Consider the following 26,516-nt stretch of genomic DNA (forward strand, 5'->3'; position numbering starts at 1 on the left):
GTGCGAGTTCTTGGAATATAAATTTTAGGGACACGTAATATGGTTTGTCTTCTTTGAATATAAATAACTGTTTGACCAGGATAGACTAGTGTAGAACTTGACTTTTGTCTCTTGAGATTATGAATATTTCACACCGTGCGGCGTTGCGGCGTCGCGAAAAAGAGAGTTTTACTATCGTATGGTAAAATTTGTTTATGGAAGGGTAACCACCAACCAGTTCCTCGTGATTCCTTATTGAATAGACGTGTCTCTGGCATGGATCGTCCTAAGAAACTTAGTGCTTATTTGTTATTACGAGGCGCACACTGAAATGATCGGGAATAGAATATTTCTGACTGAGTTACAATAAAACCTTTATTAAAATTTGAAAACTGGCCTCTTAGAATCTTAATGACATTCATACAATAAAAAAAAAGTAGAAAAACAAAAACTATATTGGTTTAAAGTTGACACGTCGTTAACAGAACAAATACTTTTTATTAATATTTATTGCACTAGGAATCCTAGGAAAATACAATGATTAATTCAAGAAAAATCAAACTCTTCGTCTTGTGTGTCATTGGAAGTAGCTGTCGTTTCGCGCAGTGTAAATGGTGAATTTATTTGACGTTGTTGGTTTGATGGCTCGTAATGTATTTCGGAAGATGAGGCAGTCCTCAGTTCAGTAGACGAACATCCAGGAGCAGAAGTGTGGTAGCCACTCGGAAAAGTGTTATCTTATCTCTTGAGTTGAATATAGCCCTGATGTTGATAATATTGAGTATAGCTGTGAGGTGTATATAGCTGAATTGAAGGCCTAATGGTGCTCCCACATTGCCGTTATAAAATGTTTGTAAACATTTTATAACACCAAAACATTTACTAACAAATGTTAACAATTGTTGCACTTTGTTAGAAACTGTTACATGTTATAAGTGCTCCTACATTGATGGAAAATGTTTAAACATTTTATAACATCTAGTATTGGCTCGCAGTTTGGTTTCGCCTTCTGAGGGCTGAGGACGTCTACACGAAAATGGAAGAAGATTTGCTCATTGGAATAGCTTTTATTTTTTGTTTAAAAAAGAAGAAAAAGCGCTCTTATTGGATGCGCCAAACGCTAAAAGCTAGAGGAAAATATAGTGCCACAGACTATCTCAAGGATTTAGGTATTGATGGTTGCTTAAAAGATTTTATAAGAATGAACAGTTCCGAATTTGAATATCTACAAAATTTAATTGGGGCAAAAATAGGCAAACGAGACACTACATTTAGAAAATCTGTAAGTGTGACGGAAAGACTTGCGGTAACGTTAAGATTTTTGGCAACTGGTAGCAGTTATAAAAGTCTTGGAAATGTGTTCAAGTTGTCAGACCAAGTGATATCTATTATCGTACCAGAAGTGTGCGAGGCTCTCAATGAGGTTTTAAAGGAATACATACAGGTAAGTCAAACAACATTTTTAATTATTTTTTTATTTACTTTTAATATGATCTAATCTAATCATACTTTAGGTAGGTACCTATCTTACCTTACTAATAATTTTTTTAATACTTAACAAACCAAACATGTATTTTTTAATTTTTGATTGATTCCAACAAATCGTTTAATGATTGGGTCGAATCTTGGCTTGATTCCGATAAATTAGACGGACTCTGTGTTCTTGCGCTGGTACGAGTATGTGTCCTGGAGTTATCCGAAGAACTGGTTTCAAATGAAGCCGAGGGACTCGGTGCGGTGTAGTATCCTCTCGAGCTACAGTCAGCATTATTTTCCGAAAAAGTGGATAGATTTGGTTCAGAGTTGTATCCCCAGGAACTACTAGCGGTTGGGTCTGTAAAGGTTGTTGGAAAATCATATTGTCCCATTGTCGCATTGTACAAAATATTGTTAATGTGATGTTGAGCAGTATTCTTAGCATGACTGTTTTTTATTTGTTTCAGTTTCATCGAGACATACTCTCCAAATGCGTCATTTTCATCCCTGCTTTTTCTAGATTCGTACATTCTTTGTAAAATATTTACAGCTTCTTGTTGTGTTGGATCTTGTTCTACTTCAGGCCGTCTTCTTTTCCGAAATGGTTTTGGGGTGGCGAAAGGCGTGCCCGTAGTTTCATCAGTGACAGTATTTCCTGTTTCGTTCAAACTGAGAGTGTTTTCTGAAGCAATTCTGTTTTCTTCGTTACCCTGAAAGAATAGAACTAAACGATAATTTCAAGTTATAGGCGCGTCAAATTAGCTAAAATTGTAAAAAAATCTATAACCGCGATTTTCTTTTTCTATTACTTAACAACCCTTAACTGAAATCATATTTTTTTATAGTGTATTCTATTAATATTTCATACTTAATAAAAATATCCAATAAAATTTGTTAGAATAACGAGTTATAAATTTATTTTTCGCGCCTATTTCTTAATCTTCTATTTTTGTTCCAGATACCAACAACACCTCAAGAGTGGCTACACGTGGCAAATTCATTTGAAGAAAAATGGAATTTCCCAAATTGCTTAGGAAGTATCGATGGAAAGCACGTAGCCATACAAAAGCCAATTGATAGCGGCAGTGAATATTACAACTATAAAGGATTTTACAGCGTTGTACTTTTAGCGATAGTGGACGCAGAATACAACTTTCTGTACGTGAATATTGGCTGCCAAGGACGCATAAGTGATGGCGGAGTTTTCGCAAACACAAAATTTCGAAATAAAATTAACGACAATAGTTTAAAAATACCCAGTGACAGCTCACTACCAGGCAGAAACAAACCTCTTCCTTATGTGTTCGTAACAGATGATGCGTTCCCTTTACAAAAACACTTATTAAAACCTTTTCCAGGACCACAGGATAGCAATTCTAAGGAAAGAATCTTCAGTTATAGACTGAGTCGTGCGAGGAGAACAGTAGAGAACGCATTTGGGATTTTGTCAGCCAGATTTAGAGTTTTACGAACTACAATATTATTAGATCCAGAAAAAACTACTACTTTAATTATGACATGCGTGCTACTGCATAATTTTATAAGAAAAACTGAATCGAGCATGATTTACGCTCCATCTCAATACTATGATGGAGATGACATAGTAACTGGTACACGTATCGATGGACAATGGAGATTAGAACAGCAGCAATTAACACCACTTGAAGCATGTGAATCCCTGACAGATGATGGGAAAGAAATAAGAAAAGAATTCGCAGAATATTTTTCAAATGAAGGGTTTTTGGACTGGGCATCTAAATATTATTAAAAGACGTTAAAATAAAACTCACCTGCAACCCTCCATCGACAGTTAAACTTGGAATATTTTTGCCTTTAAGGAACATGAGTTTTTTAAATGCAAACCATTTACTTGACTCATTAGCTCCTGCACCAGATTTATTAGATTTACATTCTCGGTTAAATTGACCTACGAGTGATCGAATCTTTTTTTCAATTACTTTTTTATCCATATTAAATTCACTGGCAATTTCCATCCAAGCATCGTGTTTTTTATTTCGGTCTTTGTAGCTCTCTGACATCGTGTTCCATAGTACTTCTCTTGCTTGAAACATTTCAATCAGTTTGTAAACATCATCGTTATTCCAATTACCGGACATATTTTATTGCTTGGCGCACGCGCAACCACTAATACACACGCACAGCGATGCACGCTGACACAAAGGAACTGACAAGCGAGACACCACGCGCAGCGACCTGCGTACTCTAACCCCCACCGCACCGCACCGCCTATCCCGCCATCACCCTTATAAAATGTTTACAAACAAAAGATAACACATTTTACTAACATTACTAAACATTTTCTAACATGAAAATTTATTTGTGATTAAATGTTTGCTAACAAATGTTTACTAACGTTATTAAACATTTTCTAACGGCAATGTGGGAGCACCATAAGAATATCCGTTAGTATTTGAAGCACCCGACTTTGAAATATCAATGTTCGATGCTCATTCAAAGATTGAAGAAAATACTACACTACTTACCAAGTTTTGATTTTTCCGTAGCGTCTTTTTCGTTGTAATTTTCATAAATGATTTCACAAATGCTTTTCCTTGCCTCTTGTTTCATAAATTTGTCTTTATAAGTTTCGTCACTAGAATCCCACAAACAAGGGCGTTCTTGAACCAAAGATATAAATAAATCGATGTCAGCGTCAGACATTTTAATTTTAAAACTGCTTCCGGGTTACGCGTGCTGTTTGAAAGAGTGATAGAAACAAACTATATCATTGTTAACAAGTATGTCGTCATAACGCTGGAATTTCGCAGTGGTGCCACTGCCGATTTCAGTGGCGCGGTGCCGCAACGCGGTTATGTGTTTCGGCCCTTAATAAGCTCTTGACTGTTCATTGTTTTCCTTAATGAACTCATTCTTAGTAGTCCAAGGTGTTGATATCACCGTGTCCTCTAACTGATCTTTGTGTTTATGTAGTATTGTAATATTATCTTTATTTACATTTAACTTCTTATAATAAACTGTAAGGTTCTGGGGGAAACTGTAAGATTGTATTTGTTTTAGTTTTTTTAAACTTGGATTTTATTTATGAAACATCATACGTTAAGTCAATTTCAGAAAGTTGTTTTGCTTCAACTCTTTGTGTATCAATTTTGGCGATGATAATTTTTTTACTTGTTTCACTTGTTGGACAGAATTTCACTCCGGACACTTTTAATTGACAATTTTCACCATTTAAGATTTTGATTCCTGTGTCCATAAAGTTTCTTGATGTTTATTACACTTTAACTTACTACAGTAGTTTTATTAACCCTACCTCACAAACCTTATTTTTGCCTTTCGTCTGTCAGACTACAAAATGAAAAATATAAAAAATCTGCTTTATCTTTATAATAACCCACAAGTCTTACATCTCGGAATTTTGTATAACAAAAAAACTTTGGACTTTTGGGCCTGATGGTTAACAAATTGAAATATACTTTAAAAAATTTAATCTCATGTATAATACAAAAAAGTAGCTCATATTGCAATCTACAAACCGAAAAAACATTAAAATATAGAAAATCGATTAAAATGTAATCGAATGAATATTTCATCGATTAGAATAACATTAAGATCCAGTTGTTTTATTGTTTCTTGTAGTCTATCCCTCTGGTCTAGAAGATCCATTTTTTGTATATGAATCTCAGACAGTTCAGCCTTTAGTGAAGCAATCTTAGTGTTCATTACCAACATCTCCTCCTCACAATCTGAGCGCTCCCTCAATAGGAAGGTATATTCCTCCTTATATTTTTTTAATTCGAGTAACGATGTCTTCAATTTGCTTTCCAATTCCTTAATTGTTGCTCTTCGAGTCATCATTTGAGTATTCATTTTTAATTTAAACCTGTAATTTGTGTGCTAATTAATAATTTAATATAAAAAGTAAATTTAACAAAATCTGAAATATTAAAAATTTCGATTATGAGGTGGTGCTAGGATCGTTATTAATTTCTTAAATTTAAATTTATATTATATAATAAAGTTAATAAAAGATAAATTTGCTAGAATCAAACAAGTATTTTATGAAGTTGTGGCGAGATTGAACTTTGAAGGTTAGAACGAGATTAGGTTATCTACAAATTAGTTACTTTTGTTTAAAGCTTAACAAATTAATATTAGGTCCTTACATATGAAAATGGCGTTTTGTATGTAAGGAACAAAAAGTTGAATATTTTTAAATATAATATATTTAATTAATCAAAGTATGAACTATTGTTTTCTTTGCACTTTTGCCATCTCATAGGTAGTTCATTGATTCCTTTACTAAAAAAACCAATCGGACGGGAATCAATAAAATCTGTGAAGGCGATTTGGACCACCCCATCGGAGTTAAATTTTTTCCCTTGCAAGAAGTTGTCCAAATTTCGAAAAAATGGTAATCTGTTGGAGCAAGGTCCGCGGAGTACGGAGGATGTCTTAGACATTCCAATTGAAGCTCTTCTAATTTGGTAGCCGTCTGTTGTGCAGTGTGTGGTCTAGCGTTGTCGTGAAGTAGCAGTGGCGTGGAGCGATTGACCAGCCTAGTTTGTTTAGCCGCTAGCTTTTCCATCATGGTTTGCAATTGCTGACAATACACATCAGCCGTAATAGTCTGGCCAGACTTGAGAAAACTGCAATGAACAATACCGGCACTAGTCCACCAAACGCTTACAAGTAACTCTTTTGGGGTTAATTTTCGCTTGGGGCAGGATTTTGCTGGCTGGCCAGGATCCAACCATTGCACTGAGCGCTTCCGATTATCGTAAAGAATCAATTTTTCATCACAGGTAATGATTCGGTTTAAAATACCTTCATTATTGTGCCGGTTCAGAAATGTAACGCAGCAGTCGACGCGCGTTTGCCGGTTTGCTTCAGTCAATTCGTGAGGTACCCACCTTTCAAGCTTTTTAATCTTCCCAATTTGCTTCAAGTGAATTAAAACAGTTTTATCACCAACACCGCATCCTGCAGCTAACTCGGACGTGGTTTGCAATGGATCCGCTTCCACAATAGCCTTCAATACTTTATTATCAACTTGGGTCTCAGGCCGTCCTCGGGGCTTGTTCTGCAGGTCGAAATTTCCAGAACGAAAACGTTGGAACCAAAAACGAACTGTGTTTTCTTTTGCAACATGACCGCCATACACATCATTCACGCTTCGAGTCGTTTCCGCAGCACTAGTGCCACGGCGGAACTCGTACTCGTAAATAATGCGATACTTTAAGTTTTCCATTTTGTAAAATGAGTGACGCAAACAGAAGAAAAAAACAAATGAATGGCGGTCATCGAAGCACAAATACATGAGTAAATAGCTGTACAAATTTGAATTTGGAATTCCATACCAAAGAGGAGAACATCGTGATTAAAGTGGCCAGTACGAAATACGCCAATTTCATATGTAAGGACCTAATATAATGAAAAGAAATTATTATAGATTAATAAATAAAATACTCCCCAGGTTTTTGTGACAAGGTTGTACTTCAAATAATTTTCATATTCAACTTGTCATCAGCCGGCATGAATCTCCGTCGCAGTATTTGAGTTCGTAATTTCTATGTACTCGTAATATATTGAGTAACACTTTGCACTATTTAGTAATACGTTTATACTAATTAAAATATGGCAAAACGACAATAATTATATATAATTTAATATCAATTAGAAGAGCAATCAAAACCAGCTGTTTATCCTAGGGTTGCCAACACCTGTTTTTGACTTTTGACAGGTTGTTAGGACTTAGTTGTATTGAGGTGCTTGGTCTTATTTCCTCATCGTCAAGACTTGATGTTGTTTTATTTTGACAATTTTTTTTTAAATAGTAGGTGGATGTTTAGATGATATTGTTTAATTTTTGTGGCCCCAGCTCAAATAATCCAACAAAATACGCTCCCAATGATACCTTATGAGATACGCGGTATTGTCAATTATCTGCTGTAGACGTGCATTGTATTGTATTTGTGCGAATTCTTGCTTTCTGTTGGTCGAATGAGCGTCACGTCAGCGAGAAGGCTGGAAATTGGGATCTTACGTAGAATGCCCGCGAAATCGATAATTAGCTACATTTGTCAGATTAAGAGTGCTTGTAGACGTCCGTTTTTTTCACCGGATAACGGACCGTCAATAAACGGCTATCCTTGTATACATATTTTTTTTACCGGATGGATGGACTGCCGTCTATATGCGTTAGTTTTGAACTGGTCGTCAGAGATTACACACGTGTGAAATGTCGAATAATAAGAAAAAAAAAACTCGTATTGGCCTACTATTTGTACAAGAAGAAACAAAAAGAAATAGAAAAACGTAAAAGGTCATCGTGGGTGCATCCTATATTATTGGAAAGGGAGAAATATGGTGCATTTCAAACTCTTTTTACGCAGTTGGAAGAATATGAAACTAAATTTTACAATTATTTTCGGATGAAGAAAGAAACCTTTCAACTATTATTAACAGCCATATATGATAAAATAAGACACGAGGATACTGATATGCGTAAATCTATTTCCCCGGCAGAGAGATTAGCCGTTACGATAAGGTATGTTAAAGAGATGTTCAATTTCAAATTATAGAAAATTGGATTGATTACCTGTATTAATTAAAACAAAATTTAGTAGGTAGTAATTGTTTTATTATACTCAAAAAATAAATTAAGGAGTTTTAGAAAAATCGAAATCGTAATCAGGCGATGTGGTTGAACTTAATTCAGTAATAATTGAAGATTGGGAATCATCTTGCTGCATGAGTTCTTGAGGCATCCTGGATGTGGATGGAATGAGTTGTGTTGGCTGATATTCATAGGGCATCCTGGATGTCGATGGAATGGGTTGTGTTGGTTGATATTCGTGTATCCTGTAGTCGGGTGTAGCCGTAGTGTAGCCTCGATTAATATTGTAATTGTAATTTTGCTGCTGCATGGACGCTTGATTTCTCCGAGTTAAATTTCTCATAACTTTAATGACTTCATATTGGAATTCAACATAATCGTCATCACTATACTTGTCTACAATCGGAGCAATACCTTTGAAAAAACACATACTCTTACTCTTGTCTTCATCTTCAACTGATTTAATTAAAGTAAGCATTTGTCAATCAACTTCGCTACAGTCTGTCTTTCTCTTCTTGCTTGTTTTTGTTAAGTCGGTAGTATTGGCTGGTGTGGTTGGGTCATTATTGGTTTGTGAGTCAGTTTCTTTGTTGTCAGATTGTGTGATGTTTTTTTCTGATGTAATACTTGCTTCCGTTGTTCGGCGAGTCACAATTTTACACAAAAAGAGCATTTGATCGTAGAATTTATATTTACGTAGACTTTTTGCACCAGAGCCGGATTTACATTCCTTAACTTTTTTGTGATATTTCATCCAGTTATCTCTTGCATTGTTCCATTTTTTATGATATCTTTGCCTAAAAAAGAAAAAATTGTTACAGATATTTAGCTGCAGGGAACACATTTAGTGATCTACATTACAGTTTCAGAATGGGTATAAAAACTATCAGCTGTATTGTACAAGAAGTATTTGAAGCATTGTGGGAAACCCTTTCTCCAATTTATATGAAACTACCATCGGAAGACGAATGGTTAACAATAGCAAAAAATTTCGAGACGAATGCAAATTTTCCTCATTGCTTGGGAGCCATTGACGGCAAACATATTAGAATCATCAAGCCAGAAGAAAGTGGATCAATGTTTTTCAACTACAAGCACTATTTCTCCATAGTATTAATGGCTGTGGTAGACACAAACTATAATTTTGTTTTTATTGATGTTGGAGCCTACGGCAAAGAATGCGATTCAGCAGTATTTAAAGAAACAGAATTTTGGAAAAGAATAGTAGGCGATAAATTAAATATTCCTCGACCTAAGCAGTTGCCAGGTGCAGGCAGTGAGTTACCTTATGTATTTGTTGCTGATGAAGCTTTCGCTTTACATCAACACGTACTTCGTCCTTACGGTGGGCATCAACTTGACTCAATAAAAAAAATTTCATTTATCGTCTCACAAGAGCGCGACGCTACGTCGAATGCGCATTTGGTATTTTATCCAATAAATGGAGGATTTTGCATAGACCATTAAATGTTTCAACAGATACTGCTATTAACATTGTAAAAACATGCTGCTTATTACAAAACATAATTCATAAAGTAGAGGGTATTGCTAATAATGCTACTGACAATGCTAGTTCACACATGGTATCTACTCTATGCCATTTGCCTCGTTCCCATTCAACACGAGGTAATGTAAAAGCAAATATGATTCGTAACAAATATGCAGAGTATTTCATGTCACCAGTAGGGCGTGTACCATGGCAAAATCAACATGCATAAAAATAATGAAAAAAAATGTTACTTACCAAAATCATTTTTTTCTTTCTCGGACATCGTTTCAAAACCTTCATTTAACGCAAGACAAATTTCTCTCCAAGCGGCAAAACTCGACTGTCTATTTTTATAGCACTCTTGGGTTTTGTCCCACAGTACAGGCCTATTTTCAACCAAACTTATTAACAATTCCATGTCAATATCACCCATTTTTAAAAGAACGCAGGTAGACGGCACTCAATTAACAGAAAACAGGCAATACGTCCGGCAGCGTCAACACGCACCAATACACTGGCGTGGATGACCGCCATTTCTTACACCGGACCGGTGTCCGTCGCGCCGAGGGGAAGGGGTGGTGCATCCGGCGTAAATTGTTCGCCGGACCGATGTCCGGTGCATGTACACACATTCATTATAATTCACCACCGCGAATCCGGCAAAAAACAGGGTCCGTTATCCGGTGAAAAAAAACGGACGTCTACAAGCACTCTAAGGGCGCGTACACATAGAACATCCGTTTTACAGGATCCTTTTTAACTGATCCGTCGTTACTGGAGGTAATATTCACACAGCATTTACAGGACCGATTTTAACAGATCCGACGCTACTGGAGGTAATATTCACACAGCATTTACAGGACCGATTTTAACAGATCCGACGCTACTGGACTTTCGTTCTTCAGTGTATCGCCTACTTTCTACGAGAATGGACGTTGTCGTGTTGTATTGGTACTATCGTCGTCTGCGGCGGAGGAAGCCCCGGCGTTATTGGATACATCCACTATTAAGGCAAAGATTTTGTCGTGGTGCTGTTGTGCGTCAGCTGAAAGAAGACGAATCTAAATTTTTTACTTATTTCCGAATGACGACGTCTACTTTTGATGACCTTCTTAAACGATTAGAAAAGGATTTAAAAAAGAAAGACACAAACTGGAGGAAAAGCTTGTGCCCTGAAGTAAAACTAGCGATATTTTTAAGGTAAGAACTAATTTTTGTTATTATCAATTAAAATTTAAAATGACAAAAAGGTTTACAAAAATGAAGATTTATTTCAAAACATAGACAGATCTGGCAAGTCTGACTCCTGGCTGAATGTAGATTCTACTGATGGCGAACCTTCTACTGATGGTGTAGAGTCAAGATGATGTGGCCTACTAAAATAACCTTGGGTGTGGTAGTGAGGAGTGCTAGAACTTTGTGAATATGGAGGCCACTCGTAGTTTGACTGACCATATCTTCTACTTTTAATATTTTGTAAAAGGTTTATCACTCCAGACTGAAATTCTAAAATTTGATCGCCATTAAGTGAAGCCAGTTGCGGCAAAATACCTTTGAAGAACGATAAATTGGGATCTTCAAACTCATTTTTACTTTTTTTTAACTGATCATTCATGTATTCAATCATTTTGGCGTCTACTTCATTCACATTTCTTTTGATTGCCTTGCGTTGCGGCGGTTCTAAATTTTGTCTTTCCTTTTGTCTGTCACTACCACTTTGTTCCGTAATCTGATCAGGTTCATCTTCGTTGTCTTTATTACTTTCTACTGTTTCCGTGATGTTGTCATTAGCAGGGACGTTCTCGTGTGTATCACCTGGGGTGACAACTTTTTTCAAAAATAACATTTGATTGTGATATTTGTAAGGCTTGGTATTTGAGGCAGCAGCTCCAGATTTCTTCAATTTCTTTTTCTCACTCAATGTTCGTATCCAGGCATCTCTAGTCGAATTCCATTTTTTTATAACATATTTTCCTGAAGCAAGTAAATAATAATATAAGATGGTTGTCAATAGCTTAGTAAGTGAAAGGCGAATAAGAAGGTAGAATAGACTTGTCAGTAATTAATTACCATATTGGTCAGTGGATAAGTCAAATTGACAGTGCAAGAACTAATCGGTCAGTAAATAATGGGAAGCAAAAAAGTATTACTAATGTTTAAATCAATTTATTTTAATTAGGTAATTTTATAATTTAGTTCAGTTCAGTTTAATTTTATTTTATTTATGTACTATATATACAGGGTGTTAGGCACGTCGACGCACAAACGGATACCATGGCTCCAGGACATGATTCTGGACCCCCCCGTGTTGGAATTTTTCGTCGGTTTTTTCCTAATTTTTTTTTATTTTTTTTGGAGTTTTTTTTACTTTAGACTCTTCATAATCGTTATTCTTACCTAACCCAATGAGATTTTTAATAAAAAAGTAATTAATTCACTACTTTCACTAAAAGTAGCAATGTAAATAAAACTAGAAATGGTGTCTTCTCAGCTGTTTATAAAAGTTCAAATGAAAGGTCATCGTACCACAGAACGATGACCTTTCATTTGAACTTTTACAAAAGTCGCGAGCCGTGCGCTTTATTCGTACCGCCTCTAGCTAAAATCTAAACAATACTTATTATTACTTCATTTTGCGCCACTATGAACATTTTGGATTGCGCGCGCTTTCTCAAAAGAAGCCGCTATTCTGCTTAGTCCATTATTGTTCTGTGGTCAAAGGTACGTTATCGCGCGTTGAAATCGCGGTGTTCACAATACATTGCGCGCTCGAAAATGACAATTTCTGTAACCGATCATTAGCGAGATGAATGACTTTCACAATTTGATTAGTGGCATTAAGTGTAGCCTTTTCGCGAAGTTTGCGTTATGACGTCAAAAACACCCTGTATAAGTATGAGTTTTGATTTACGACTTTGCTAAAAACTCTCATAAAAATTTCGACTTTCCATACAAAATTTGTTGGTCACTATAATATTTTATAGTTTTATAATAAAACAAGACTTATTCATCAAGCCATCTTTAATAGTCTGACCATAGAGAAGTACCTCTACGAAACATAGACATATACATAATCAGTAATAGACAAAATTAACTAAAACTAAACCCTTACAGTCACTAACGTTACTTTGTATGGGAAGTCAATATATGTGTAATAATATAGTAATTGATTAATTTATTTTTTTTAGGTATGCAGCGTCTGGGTGTACATTTCAAGAACTTCATTACGTCTTTCGTGTCGGTGTGTCAACTATAAGCAACATTATTAAGGAAGTTACACGATGCATATGGAACAACTTGAATGACGAGTTTATGCGACTTCCTACAACAGTGAGTGAATGGGAGCATATATCAAATGGATTCGACACAAAAGCAAATTTTCCCCACTGTTTAGGAGCAGTGGACGGTAAACACATCAGACTTCGAAAACCAGCAAAAAGTGGCTCAATGTACCTAAATTACAAAGACTTTTTTTCCATCATATTATTAGCGATCGTAGACTCTGACTATCGTTTTCTATATGTTAGTATTGGGTCGTATGGAAAAGAATGCGATTCATCAATATTCAAGGAGTCGACATTTTGGAAAATGATGCTAGATGGCAGTTTACAAATACCAGAACCTTGCCCATTAATAACAGGCTCAGAAACGAGAGTTCCCTACGTCATAATCGGCGATGAAGGTTTCGGTTTACACGAAAATTTAATGAGGCCATTTAGCGGGACGCATTTAGACGTAAATAAGCGAATATATAACTATCGTTTGACCAGAGCTAGACGATACGTTGAATGTGCATTTGGTATTCTTGCTAATAAGTGGAGAGTATTCCACCGGCCTCTAGACGTCAACAAAACAACAGCTATATGGATAGTTAAGGCATGTACCGTTCTACACAACTTTATAAGGGAAAAAGAGGGCTTAAAGGATGGCAACACATCCGAATCTGAAGCATTTCATTTCAATAGCCTACCTGATGATGAAACGCTACGAGGTGGTCGAACTGCAAATTCAGTTCGAACGGAATTCGAAAACTATTTCGTGTCCGAATCTGGGTCAGTTTCTTGGCAGAATGAAGCTATTTAAAATAAAAAACAATGTCTCCATTACAATATAAAATAAATACTTACCAAATTCTTGTCTTTCTTTTTGTTCCATAGCTTCAAAATCCTCCTTTAGAATACCGCATATTTCGCGCCAAGCTGCGGTTTTTGCAATTTTATCTTTATAAATCTCCAGTGTTTTGTCCCAAAGAACTGGTCTACTTTCAACACAATTTATCAAAACTTCTTGCTCAACATATTTTTCAAACGCCTTGCTTGCCATGATTATGATAGCACTGGACACGTGCACTACTCTAGGAATGAAACCGGCAAATGGCGGCTGTGTGTAGCACATCGCACCCCGCGCACCCCCGTGCAAAGCCTCGTGCGGTTTCAATCCGATAAAACGGATTAGTATAGTATTACTGGATCCGGAATACTGTGTGAACTGGCTCATACAACTACATACGCTAATAACATATACGTTTAAACGGACCTGTAAAACGGATTGCTGCTTATTTTGTCGGATCAGTATTTTTTACTGGATCCGGAATACTGTATTCTGTATGAACTCGCTCATACAACTACATACGCTAATAACATATACGTTTAAACGGACCTGTAAAACGGATGTTCTATGTGTACGCGCCGTAACGCGGAATTATCCAATGCTAGTTACGCGGTTTTGCATTATCCCTGACGATATGTGAGTCAAAATATCTCAAAAAACTTACTCGTTTTAATAAATCTACAATAATCTTCTATTATTCTACTTTTATAAAAGTGTTGCTAAAGTAATATGATGTGAATGCCGTTCTTCGCTGATATTTTCGTATTTATACTGTACATTGTTTTAGCCCTTAGGGCCGAAACATAGAACCGCGTTGCGGCACCACGCCGCTGAAGTCGGCAGTTTACGTTGCGGCGTTGTGGCGTCGTGAAAATGTTTTTATCTTTATTCAGTTAATTCTTTATTGTGAATAGACGTGTCTCTGGGATGGATCGTCGTAAGAAAGTTTCTGCTTATTTGTTATTACGAGGGGCACACTGAAATGATCGGGAATAGAATATTTCGCATTGAGTTACAATAAAACCTGTTTTAGATTTTGAATACTTAGCCTCTTAGAATCTTAATGTCATTCATACAATAAAAAAAAGAACAAAAACAAAAACTTTGTTGGTTTAAAGTTGACACGTAGTTAACAGAACAAATACTTTTTATTGATATTTATTGCACTAGGAATAATCCTAGGAAAATACAATGATTGTTTCAAGAAAAATTAAACTCTTCGTCTTGTGTGCCATAGGAAGTAGCTATCGTTTCGTCCAGTGTAAATGGTGATTTTATTGGACGTTGTTGGTTTGATGGCTCGGAATGTATTTGGGAACATGAGGCAGTCCTCAGTTCAGTAGACGAACATCCAGGAGCAGAAGTGTGGTAGCCACTCTGAAAAGTGTTATCTTATCTCTGAGTTGAATATATCCCTGATGTTGATAATCTTGAGTTGAATATAGCCCTGATGTTGATAATATTGAGTATAGCCGTGAGGTGTATATTGCTGAATTGAAGGCCTAAGAATATCCGTTAGTATTTGAAGCACCCGACTTTGAAATATCAATGTTTGATGCTCATTCAAAGATTGAAGAAAAGACTACACTACTTACCTAGTTTTGATTTTTCCGTAGCGTCTTTTGCGTTGTTATTTTCATAAATGATTTCACAAATGTTTTTCCATGCCTCTTGTTTTATATATTTGTCTTTATAAGTTTCGTCACTAGAATCCCACTTATATGAATCTTACACATAAAATTACACATACACAAGTCAAGTACCTAGTTATTATGTGTCTATTTCACCTTGAAAAAACTAATTGCATTTATTAATTTTACGAGCTAAAAGTTCAATTATCAAATACAATTAGTTTTTACTTACTATGCTAGCTAGCTAGAACTTCAATTGGACCTACTTACGCAAAACAGAATCACCCCACATAATGACAGTTTTGAAAAAAAGCCGTTTTTGTCTTTATTTTGTGTGGAGTAAATTTATCTATTTGCTCTTTTTGATAACATTTATTTTTAATATTTAAAAAAATATAATTTTTTATGTGTACAATTATAGTATTGATTAAAATTATAAACATTTTTAATAAATATAAAAAAACTCTGGTTCCTCTTAGCAAAACTATCTGTGTGTGGATTGGATCTTTGTTATTATATTGCCAAGCTATAAATATATAGTTCTTAAATATCGTAGTTAAATCTCTTATTAAAATAAAAATTATTCTTAAAATAATATAAAAATATTTGATTAATCTAAATCCAATTCTACTTCAAAATCAGGTTGACCCGAAAATCCTTCAAGATCGTCTTCTATATCAGCATTTCCAGTAAGCTTCACATAGAACTCGTGTAAAAATATGCGATTCAAGTTTTAACAGCACACCGCCGGATATTTTAAACGCTGCAAAAGAACATGAATCGAGAATTTTAATAATTGCACTATACAAAATGAAAATTACTACCAAAAATAAATATTTTATTCATTAATACTTAGTTTATTTGAATATAATCAGTAATGGATGATATCAGGTTACTAATAGGAGTGGCTGTTTTAATGTTAGCAGTAAGCTAACTGTTTCAGAATCTTTTAGAGGATTCATATTCTGGGTGTTTTAAAACACTCATGTGATACTATTATCACCATAAACCTTACATCTTACTTAAACTTACTTCTTGTTGTATGTACCTGCATTGGTTTTGTTTTTCTACAAGTTTTCATAACCTGAATGTAATCATCCGGTGTATAGAGTCTCTGTTGAATTTTTAACGCACATTCTATCTTCCCAAAATCTGTATTATTTGGGAGGAAGCTATGCCCCGATTCAAGGAATCTTATATTGATTGGCCTTAAAGTTGAATGTTCATTCACAATGGTTTTAAGCATTAATGTCAATTTAATAATGTGGTTCAGGCCACCACAGGAATCGCTCCATAAAATCAAATGTTTCACGTTTTCATCAAGCCTTTCTGTTATATGTTTAATGAGACAAGACCCTATCTCTTGAGCACCTCTGCCAGCTTCTTCTTCTACCCATACATTTCAGTGAGCTTCATCGTTACTGCTAGTATGTATGTATACCTAAATTATATACCCGGAGGTGTGTCTTGTAAGAGTCGATATTTGTAGGTATATGCGGTAAAGGCAACGTTTTTCTAGATCAAAGGTTAGCGTTTCAATGGAGGGATCATCTTTAGCAAGCCTCATGTCAATTTTCAATTGGTTTTGAAGAGATTTTACGATATCTTGATACACAGCCCGCTTCTGTTCTATAATGGCACTAATTTGTTCCGATGACAAATGCTGTAATTGGCTTTCAAAAAGTCACACTTATTACACAATCAAATATATCAATATAAATTTCGTAAAAAACAATTTGTTAACTTTTGCAGGAGACAATTTTTTCACGCCTGCTGTTTTCGCTTCATCGCTGTATCCTCCTGCGTACATCTGTACTACACAAAGTACCTAGAAAAAATTTAAATCTGTGGTCTCTATTTTCATTATTCGTTCTAAAAATATGTGACTGGCGACATCTAGTAGCTACGTATTGAGTCCCGATCACAGTGGATCGCTATTTTTTAACTATAAAAATTATAATTCTGTAGTTCTACTGGCACTTGTTGATCCGAATTACAAATGTATATATATCGATATAGGTGCTTATGGTAAGGATGTTTTTCAGAACTAAAATATATACGATTTATTAATAAAAGGTCAATTACCTATACCTCCACCAATACAGTTACCTGGCTTTCAAAAAGCAATTCCTTTTGTCTTTGTGGCGGATGAAGGACTACCACTAACAAATACCTAATATAATGCGCCCAGTTCAACAGTTATATTGTTTGTTGCATCATCTTTAGAGGGCCTTTTCTCACCATCCACTTCCATGCTGTCTTTCCTTCTCTCTGGCTCTCTCCCAGACCCAAAAACTTGATTGAGGACAGAGTGATACATGTCTACTATAGACTTTATACATTTAAATTTCCGCTCTGCATCTAGATCAATCCTGGGCTTCTTCGCATCTTTAATTCTTTACTGCGTGTCGGGATCGACAATGATGTCCTCATATGGCCTCTTAACTCCAGCACCTGTAGATGTTGACGCCATTTCAAAGCATGTTGTTTTAGATTTAGCAGAGCAAGATTCATTCAAGAAAGGATCTGTTCATACTAATCCGTCTTTTGTTTGATGCACTCGCTAACATTCCGGCTCGAAGGACCACTATGTACTGTATTGTAAGGGTGATTAGATTGTTTCTTGCTTGTCGGTAATAAAAAACATGCTCTTGGTTCGAGGTCTTTAATGCTACTGTTTTAACTCAATGTAAATTTACTATGCACTAGTTTTATACAATTATGTATGGCGACTACACTCACAATGTATGTAGTTTCAACAGATCGGGAATAGAATATTTCGCATTGAGTTACAATAAAACATTTTATAGGTTTTAAATACTCTAGCCTCTTAAAATCTTAATGACATTCATACTGTTGTGTATGTAGACCTCAGGTACACCTGCAGGATTTCTAGATCAGGAGCCACAATAAAACAAACAACGCACAATCAACAAACAAGTCTATTCTCCAACTGTCATGGATGATTGACATTTTTATAATTACTTTTTAATTCGTGGCGCATAGACAACCTAAACACATACATGACACCCCCTTTCTTAATTAATACTTATGTATAATATTTATTTAAATACTGTTTCGCCGAGCTCTAAAGTTACCTCGGTAAGATCACATATGATCATCATCTGCTTAGTACGAGTGGAACATTTATTAAACATTAACTAGTTTTAGTAACAAACAAAATAAACTTATAACTACATATTTATGTATTATATATAACAATCCACGATTAATTAAACAGATTCGAAACCGTAACGCACAGGCGGTTTCCTTATGCGCTTCGAGACAATGGGACCGGGGGCTAGTGTCACCGCGGGCAGGGTCGGGATGCGGACGCGGGCGGGCGACTCGGCCGCGGTCGGCGCGGGCGCGGGCGCTGCGCGCGGGGAGCGCGAGGGCGGGGCCGGAGCGCCAGCTGGCGTCACCTCCGGTCTGTTGTCTGATGGAACTTCATTTGGAACACAGTATACTGCACGTCTTTTTAATTGATCTAAATGCTTACTACCTGTGGTACCGTTTTCCCTAGTCACTAGAAAATTTCGAGATCCTGTCACTTTAGAGATCATCCCGGGTACCCACTTATCCCTTCCGCTAAATTCCTGCATCCATACGGGGTCGCCTTCTATCATCTGTTTTGCCTGATTTCCTCTTGCTGATTCGATTTGTTTCCTTTGACTGTGCTGCACTTTTCTTTCTACTAAACTGTGCGGTCTCAACAAATCCAACCTCGACCGAAGGGGGCGTTTTTGTAATAACATGGCTGGCGTTTCTCCCGTGGTGCTGTGTTCACAGTTACGATAATTTAGAAGGAAAGTTTGCAACGTTTCTTTTCTCTAATCGCCTTTTTAATAGCTTTCTTACATAATTTGACTGCCCCTTCCGCGGCTCCTTTCGATGCTGGATGGTATGGTGCCGTAAAGGTATGAAGTATTCCATTTAATTTCATGAAGTAATCCATCTCTTGACTTACGAACAGCGGGCCGTTATTAGAGACGACTTCTTTTGGCAATCCAAACCTGGCAAAAGTCTCTCGCAATACCTTGATAACTGCTGATGCCGTTGTCCTAGCCATCAAAAAAGCTTCGATCCATTTCGTTGTGGAGTCAATTAGAACAAAAAGGTTTTGCCTTAATACCCTTAAGGCAAAACCTTTTTTGTTCAAAAAAAGTCTATATGCAGTCTAGACCAAGGCTCCCAACAGTATGGCCAGGGCTAAGATGTTACTCGTGGAGGCGCTGAGCCCTCCGCTGCACAAATCATACACAATTGACTGACTGATTCTATATCCCGGCCACCAAACGAAGCTTCGCGCCACACTTTTCATTTTGACTCCCCCTGATGGCTGCTGTGCAATTCTTTCAATATAGTTGATCTCAGTGTTTGTGGAATAATCATACGATAGCCCCACATGGTGCAACCGCCTTCTACATACAGCTCCTGCCTACGCGCGAAAAACGGTTTCAATTCATCCTGTTGACAATATAATGACCAACCAGCCTTAATATTTGTTAAAACTTGTCTTAAAACTGTATCCTTTTCTGTTGCTTTCCTTACCTCTTGACTGGTAATTGGTAAGAAATCCTGTACAAAATTTAAATATGTTACTTCTTCCTGCTATTGAAAGTGCCTCTTTTTCAATTTGCGAGTAAACCTTTTCAGCGCTATTAAGCACTCGAGAAGCGTATGCCACCGGCCGCTCCGTACCGTCAGGCCACATGTGGGAGATGACTGCCCCCACCCCCACGCTGCTCGCGTCTGTCGTCAAAATCAGTGGAAGCTCCGGTGTATAATGTGCCAATACCTCGCCAGACGCTAATAATTCTTTCACTTGTTTAAAGGCTGCTTCACACCGCTGAGACCATACAAATTTGGCCTCTTTTCTTAAAAACTCATAAAGAGGTGTAAGTAATGCACTAATATTTTTCACAAACTTTGCATAGTACATGGTCATTCTGAGGAATGAACGTAACTCAGTCACGTTGCTGGGCGTAGCCACATTTAAAATGTCTTTAATCTTCTTTGGGCATGTGTGCAATCCCTCCTTATCAACAACATATCCTAAGTATGTTATGGAGTCAGCTAGAAAAGAACACTTTTCTTTTTTAATCTTCAGCCTGTACTTCTCTAGCCTCTCGAACACTCTATGTAGGTTATCAAGATGTTCCTTATCATCCCTTCCAGTGATCAACTCGTGGTATATCCGCGAACATCTGTTCTAGGATTCTTTGGAAAATGCCCGGGCTTGATGAAAGTCCATAAATCAAACGGTTATATTTATACAAACCTTTGTGCGTATTGATCACAGTATACTTAGCAGAATCGTCTAGCTCAGGCTGGGCATATGCTTGAGAAAGGTCAATTTTACTGAACTTTTGCCCTCCATGCAATTTTGTAAACAAATCCTCAATCCTAGGTAAAGGAAAACGGTCCACATCTAGAAATTTGTTAAGACTTATCTTATAATCACCGCAAATGCGGATGGTTCCATCAGACTTGACCACTGGGACAATGGGCGTGGCCCAGTCCGATGTCTCCACAGGCGCCTCCAACTCGCGCTCCACGGGTTCGCGCAGCGCGTACGCCAGCAGGAACTGAAATTGGATGTGTTAAAATTTTCTATCATTTCTGGTGCTTCCAGTTCTGTAGACAACTTTATCCCCAATTCTGCTAGCCACTGCCTACCAAGTAAATTTGTCTTACCATTAGCTATAACATACAAATCCAGTGAAGTTAACTTGCCCTTGTAGTTAATAAGAGCCTTAATTTTACCTAGTGTAAGTACAGTCTCCCCTGTATAATACCTTAATCTTAAATTACTAGGTATTAATCACAGTTTGTAAAGTATTTATGATACACATCTGAACTAATGCAAGATATCGTACTACCAGTGTCAACCTCCATACAAATATCTTGGCTGTTAACATTGACTATCATTAGAAATGGTTTATATTTACTGAGGTTATCATTTTTTACAAAGGAAAGATTTATATCATATTTTTCCTCCTCCCAATACTCATCCTCGACATAGTTATGTCCCGTAATGCTCGTCAGCTTGGGGCACATTTTCTTCAAGTGTCCTTCTTAATTACAAACACGGCACACATATAACCGAAATTTACACGATTCCGATGCGTGTCCGCCTCCGCACGCCCGGCACTTCGTATGTCCTTGACGGGTCGCTGGCTGTTATCCGCTGGTCCCGACGACACCTTTTTTCTTTGTTGTTCGCTCAGGCTCGCACCAATTACTTCGTCTCTCGTCTGCTCTGGCCATTTTCTAAAACCTTGGCCTCTCTTACGGGCACTGCTCATCACGAAACACGGGGTGCTGTTGTCACTTCTGCCGCGATTTTCTACAGCTGCCGCGTTTGTTTCCGCCGCCTCCATCGCAATTGCCAAATCTTTGGCTTTAGAAAATTTCAAATCTGTTTCCGTAAACAGCCGTAATCGTATGCTATAACTGGTCACGTAAACTTTCCTCCAGCCACGTACCAAACTCACAATACTTTGTCAATTTCTGCAAATCTGCTATGAAATCGGCTATACTTTCGACTTTCGATTGTTTACGTTGCCGAAACTTATATCTTTCCGCTAACACGCTCGGCCGAGGCTGCAGATGATCCTGCATGAGCGTCACTAACTCTGAGTACCTTTTCTGTGATGGTTTAGTCGGGGTACATAGTGTCACCAGTAGATCATAGCTTTCAGCTCCCATTACCGTGATCAGTAACGGTACTTTTCGTTCGTCTTTCACGTCGGTTACCACGAAGTACTGCTCCAGTCTATCGATATAGGTCGACCAATTGTCCTTTTTCGATCGAACGCATCCATCTTGCCAAACGACATTGTCACCAATTCTGTTCGCACAAGATAACCACTTTCGATTCAATCGCGTCTTGCACCCGCCGATTCGATCCCATCCTCGTCGCCAGTTTGTTGTGTATGCAGACCTCAGGTACACCTTCAGGATTTCTAGATCAGGAGCCACAATAAAACAAACAACGCACAATCAACAAACAAGTCTATTCTCCAACTGTCATGGACAATTGACATTTTTATAATTACTTTTTAATTCGTGGCGCATAGACAACCTAAACACATACATGACACATACAATTTAAAAAAAGTAAAAACACAAAAACTATGTTGGTTTAAAGTTGACACGTCGTTAACAGAACAAATACTTTTTATTGTCATTTATTGCACTAGGAATCCTAGGAAAATACAATGATTAATTCAAGAAAAATCAGACTCTTCGTCTTGTAGGAAGTAGCTCTCGTTTCGTCCAGCGTAAATGGTGAATTTATTGGACGTTGTTGGTTTCATGGCTCGGAATGTATTTGGGAACATGAGGCAGTGAGGGCTGCCTCATGTTCTCAGTTCAGTAGACGAACATCCAGGAGCAGAAGTGTGGTAGCCACTCTGAAAAGTGTTATCGTATCTCTGAGTTGAATATCCTTGATTATACCTCTGATGTTGATAATCTTGAGTATAGCCGTGAGGTGTATATTGCTGAATTGAAGGCCTAAGAATATCCGTTAGTATTTGAAGCACCCGACTTTGAAATATCAATGTTTGATGCTCATTCAAAGATTGAAGAAAATACTACACTACTTACCCAGTTTTGATTTTTCCGTAGCGTCTTTTTCGTTGTAATTTTCATAAATAATTTCACAAATGCTTTTCCATTCCTATTGTTTTCTAAATCTGTTTTTATAAGTTTCGTCACTAGAATCCCACAAACAACGGCGTTCTTGAACCAAAGATATAAATAAACCGATGTCAGTGCCAGACATTTTAATTTTAAAACTGCTTCCGGGTTACGCGTGTTGTTTGAAAGAGTGATAGAAAAAACTAAATCATTGTCAACAATATGTCGTGATAACGCTGGAATTTCGCAGTGGTGCGGTGCCGCAACGCGGTTATGTGTTTCGGCCCTTAATGAACTCTTGATTGTTCATTGTTTTCCTTAATGAACTCATTCTTAGTAGTCCAAGGTGTTGATATCACCGTGTCCTCCGACTGATCTTTGTGTTTATGTAGTCTTGTAATATTATCTTTATTTACATTTAACTTCTAATAATAAACTGTAAGGTTCTGGGTGGAAACTGTAAGATTCTATTTGTTTTAGTTTTTTATTTTGGATTTTATTTATGAAGCATCATAAGTTAAGTCAATTTCAGAAAGTTTTTTTGCTTCAACTCTTTGTGTATCAATATTGACGATGATAATTTTTTCACTTGTTTCACTTGTTTGATAGATTTTCTCACCGGACACTTATAATTGACAATTTTCACCATTTAAAATTTTGATTACATCTAATACCTCCTTACTAGCTGTGGTAATAAATGTTGGAGTGTCACCTGTATTTATTATTTCTAAATTATTTTTAATTATAAATTCAAGAAACGACTCACCTCTTATATTTGTGTTGCTGTTACCCCATTCTATGTGGAGGGCATTTGCGTCACACGATAGGAGTAGGGGCAGCCTCTTGCTGTTGCAGTAGTCCGCTAGTCGGACGAGCTTGAGTGTTGGCGTGGGTCTATCACCTGCGCAGTATGCTGAAGCAATGATGAGGGTTTGCTTTCTGCGCTCTATTTGGTTTGCAGGGCTGCAAGGTCCCTCGTCATGAGCTCTGAAATACATGTGAAATTAATGCTATTCCTTACAACTACGCAGGCACGGGGGTGGTCATGCTCGGTCCCACACAACACCGGAGAATTTGTTATACAAACATCTTACATCGCCGTGCGTGACCCATTGCTCTTGTATCAGCATAATGCCCATCTCTCCCCGAGCGAAGAGGTTTGATAGGACTGCGGATGCGTCCTTAGCGTGATTGGCATTTAGTTGGAAAATCTTATAGGCATGCATCAGTGCTTACAGATCCTCCCTCAGGGTGGGGAAGCACCAGATCTTCTGTGCACGCCTTCTCTGTAGAGGTGGAAGGACGGGTGTTCATGTCAACTTCCAGACCTGCCTCCTTGCCGAGCAGCTCTTCCTCCTCCAGGAGTATAGATAAGCGCAAATTGGTCAGGTCTTCACTTACTTCAAGACTAGCACGCCGGTCATCAAGTTTGTCCAGTGAGTCCGCCGGTGATGGTGTGTCATCCGTTACGGCCGAGGTACCTTCACTAGTTTTCTTCTTTAGTCCGCTCACGGGGATGGTTCCGAAGCGGAAGAAAAGCTGAGACTGCTGTTGTTCAATGTGCAGTCGATTTAGGACACTGCAGTCAGGGTCTTGCAAGGGTGATCCTTGGCTACTATGGCTACCTTGATGGATTTGGTAGCATGTGCAAAACTGATTTGTGGGTTGACAGGACTTGTCTCCACTTTGCGCCTCTTGGGTGGCGGTTTTTGGGGGGCTGTAATAGAGAACCTCTCTTTCCTGCGGTGGTCGGGGTGACTCTACTAGCGATAGCCAATTTCCTGGCTTCCTCAGGCGTGCGTCCTTCATGCAACAAGTAGAGGTATCTTTTGGTTGCTGCACAGCTTAGTCCTCTTCGTAGGGGGTCGTGTAAGCCGCCTGGTTCACCCAACTGTTGGAGAGGGAAGGCGCACTTAGAGGCCCATATCTTCTTTTTATTTGTCCTCTTAACATCCTGACTGTTGGAGGTAAGAGGTTGCTTAGCACCGCTCCTCTCCGCAGGTTTACTGCTTGAGGGGTTTTGCAGGGGTATTTCCTGCATAGTTTGTTGATTTTTTATTTTTCTTTTGTCCATCTAGAACCCACGAGTAGCTAGGGATCTGAAGGTCCACCCCGGCAGAGCCTCGCATGCCGGGGCAAGGGGTAGAATACGATGGGGTTCCCCCTGGTGCCCCAAAGAGATCGTTCGAGACACCGTCATTAGAACCCCGGTGCCACTCAGCCGTTAGCACGATGCTTCACACCTTGGCTTGGGCTTGATTATGATCATAGTTCCGTATCAAAAGTAAACAACAGGGGCAACAATAACAGAACGATAAAGGTTGATTCTTTTATTAATTTATTTAGTGGTGTGGGATGCAAGTCCATAGGCCCGATAAAGTTTGATGGACATAAATGTTGGCTCTTTATATACGTTTCCTAACTGGCCGTTTTATTGAATTATTTATATTTTCAATCCACTACAAACCATAGACCACACTACAAACGTCAACACAACAATTCAATTAGTCCAATAAAATTCAAATTACGTATTTCTTTATTCACTGTTATTAAATATTTACAAAACAAAAAAACATTAGATTGATTGCCACTGATCAGTGTCTCAGTAACGTAAGACGTTAGACCCATGTTTAAGATGCTAAGTAACAAAATGGCGGCTGATTGTGTATTCAGCACTTGCATGACGGTGCTATTTATTAAATCCAAATCCATGATACCTAAAAAGTTAAACAACGTTTATGATTTTAAAAAATCATAGATGGCTGCTAAGAGTGACTTAAGAATTTAAGGAACGATTATAACTAAGGCTGTTAAAGTTTGCAACTTTTATGATAATCTAGTGTATCGCGCTATATCACACCAATTCTCAACTCAATGTTCTCTAATATTGAGATGGTCGTCTACAAGCACAATATTGTGATAATCTACAAGTTCAGGAATAATATGACTCACTTTAAATTGTACTAACTTTGGCTTCATTTAATTTTACCAAAATTCATCATCTTTTTGGATATATACCACTTCCTTTATTTTATTCTCCACTCCCCATATCCTAAACACGCAGTTTGACTCACACAAGACGTGACTGTGTTGTGCTTTTTAATTTGTATTTTAAAATTTCCATTTTATATAATAGTGCTCTCTATACTATTTTTAAATGCAGCTACCGGACAATTTAATTCAACAATTTAAGGCGTTGTCCATGATTACTTCTGCTGTAGCACTCATAAAAGGATACTCCTTTAAAAAAAAATAACCGTTTGTTACAATAAAATACAAAAACACACAACATTAGTTTGTTTTAACCATGAGTTGCCTGTAGTAGGAGGCCCCGCTCTTCCATAGCAAAAACATTTGATATAATAATAAACAATTAGGCATACCTCAACATAAATATTAGAAACTAAGAAAAAGGAAACCACTTACTGTAATTACATAATAAAGTTTATGTGTTAGTATAAACAAACAAAAAAAAAATAATGAGTAAAAAACATAGTTATAGTTATTGAGTACATACTTAAAGTACAATGCAGTAGATGCATCTATCCACACATACCGTAAATAAAATAGTCATTATGCGAGC

General features: G+C 37.4%; 6 protein-coding genes and 1 pseudogene across 6 annotated transcripts; 3 read left to right on the top strand and 4 right to left on the bottom strand.

Annotated features, from left to right (window-relative positions):
- Window positions 1-451: 451 nt before the first annotated feature.
- On the bottom strand, window positions 452-4,137 carry LOC126973557 (uncharacterized). The gene is made up of 2 exons (XM_050820892.1): window positions 3,960-4,137; window positions 452-716 (listed from the first exon to the last, which is right to left on the bottom strand). Exons 1-2 carry the CDS (start codon window positions 4,135-4,137, stop codon window positions 526-528), a joined length of 369 nt encoding a protein of 122 aa, XP_050676849.1. The 3' UTR covers window positions 452-525.
- LOC126973606 (putative nuclease HARBI1) lies at window positions 800-3,453 on the top strand. The gene is made up of 2 exons (XM_050820943.1): window positions 800-1,423; window positions 2,414-3,453. Exons 1-2 carry the CDS (start codon window positions 1,016-1,018, stop codon window positions 3,221-3,223), a joined length of 1,218 nt encoding a protein of 405 aa, XP_050676900.1. The 5' UTR covers window positions 800-1,015; the 3' UTR covers window positions 3,224-3,453.
- On the bottom strand, window positions 1,439-3,572 carry LOC126973636 (uncharacterized). Its single transcript, XM_050820980.1, has 2 exons — window positions 3,246-3,572; window positions 1,439-2,165 (listed from the first exon to the last, which is right to left on the bottom strand). The coding sequence occupies exons 1-2, from the start codon at window positions 3,570-3,572 to the stop codon at window positions 1,557-1,559; spliced, it is 936 nt and encodes a 311-aa protein (XP_050676937.1). The 3' UTR covers window positions 1,439-1,556.
- Window positions 4,138-7,529: 3,392 nt separating the features above from the next.
- Window positions 7,530-10,215, top strand: LOC126973628 (uncharacterized). The gene is made up of 2 exons (XM_050820965.1): window positions 7,530-7,984; window positions 8,875-10,215. The coding sequence occupies exons 1-2, from the start codon at window positions 7,611-7,613 to the stop codon at window positions 9,518-9,520; spliced, it is 1,020 nt and encodes a 339-aa protein (XP_050676922.1). The 5' UTR covers window positions 7,530-7,610; the 3' UTR covers window positions 9,521-10,215.
- Window positions 10,216-10,256: 41 nt separating this feature from the next.
- LOC126973614 (uncharacterized) lies at window positions 10,257-13,675 on the top strand. The gene is made up of 2 exons (XM_050820951.1): window positions 10,257-10,742; window positions 12,731-13,675. The coding sequence occupies exons 1-2, from the start codon at window positions 10,471-10,473 to the stop codon at window positions 13,623-13,625; spliced, it is 1,167 nt and encodes a 388-aa protein (XP_050676908.1). The 5' UTR covers window positions 10,257-10,470; the 3' UTR covers window positions 13,626-13,675.
- On the bottom strand, window positions 10,769-14,230 carry LOC126973622 (uncharacterized). The gene is made up of 2 exons (XM_050820960.1): window positions 13,670-14,230; window positions 10,769-11,516 (listed from the first exon to the last, which is right to left on the bottom strand). Exons 1-2 carry the CDS (start codon window positions 14,037-14,039, stop codon window positions 10,816-10,818), a joined length of 1,071 nt encoding a protein of 356 aa, XP_050676917.1. The 5' UTR covers window positions 14,040-14,230; the 3' UTR covers window positions 10,769-10,815.
- An 8,288-nt stretch (window positions 14,231-22,518) lies between these two features.
- Window positions 22,519-23,264, bottom strand: LOC126973558 (uncharacterized; annotated as a pseudogene).
- Window positions 23,265-26,516: the final 3,252 nt, after the last annotated feature.

Source organism: Leptidea sinapis, chromosome 29 (genome assembly GCF_905404315.1).
Source record: "Leptidea sinapis chromosome 29, ilLepSina1.1, whole genome shotgun sequence".
NCBI lineage: Eukaryota > Metazoa > Arthropoda > Insecta > Lepidoptera > Pieridae > Leptidea > Leptidea sinapis.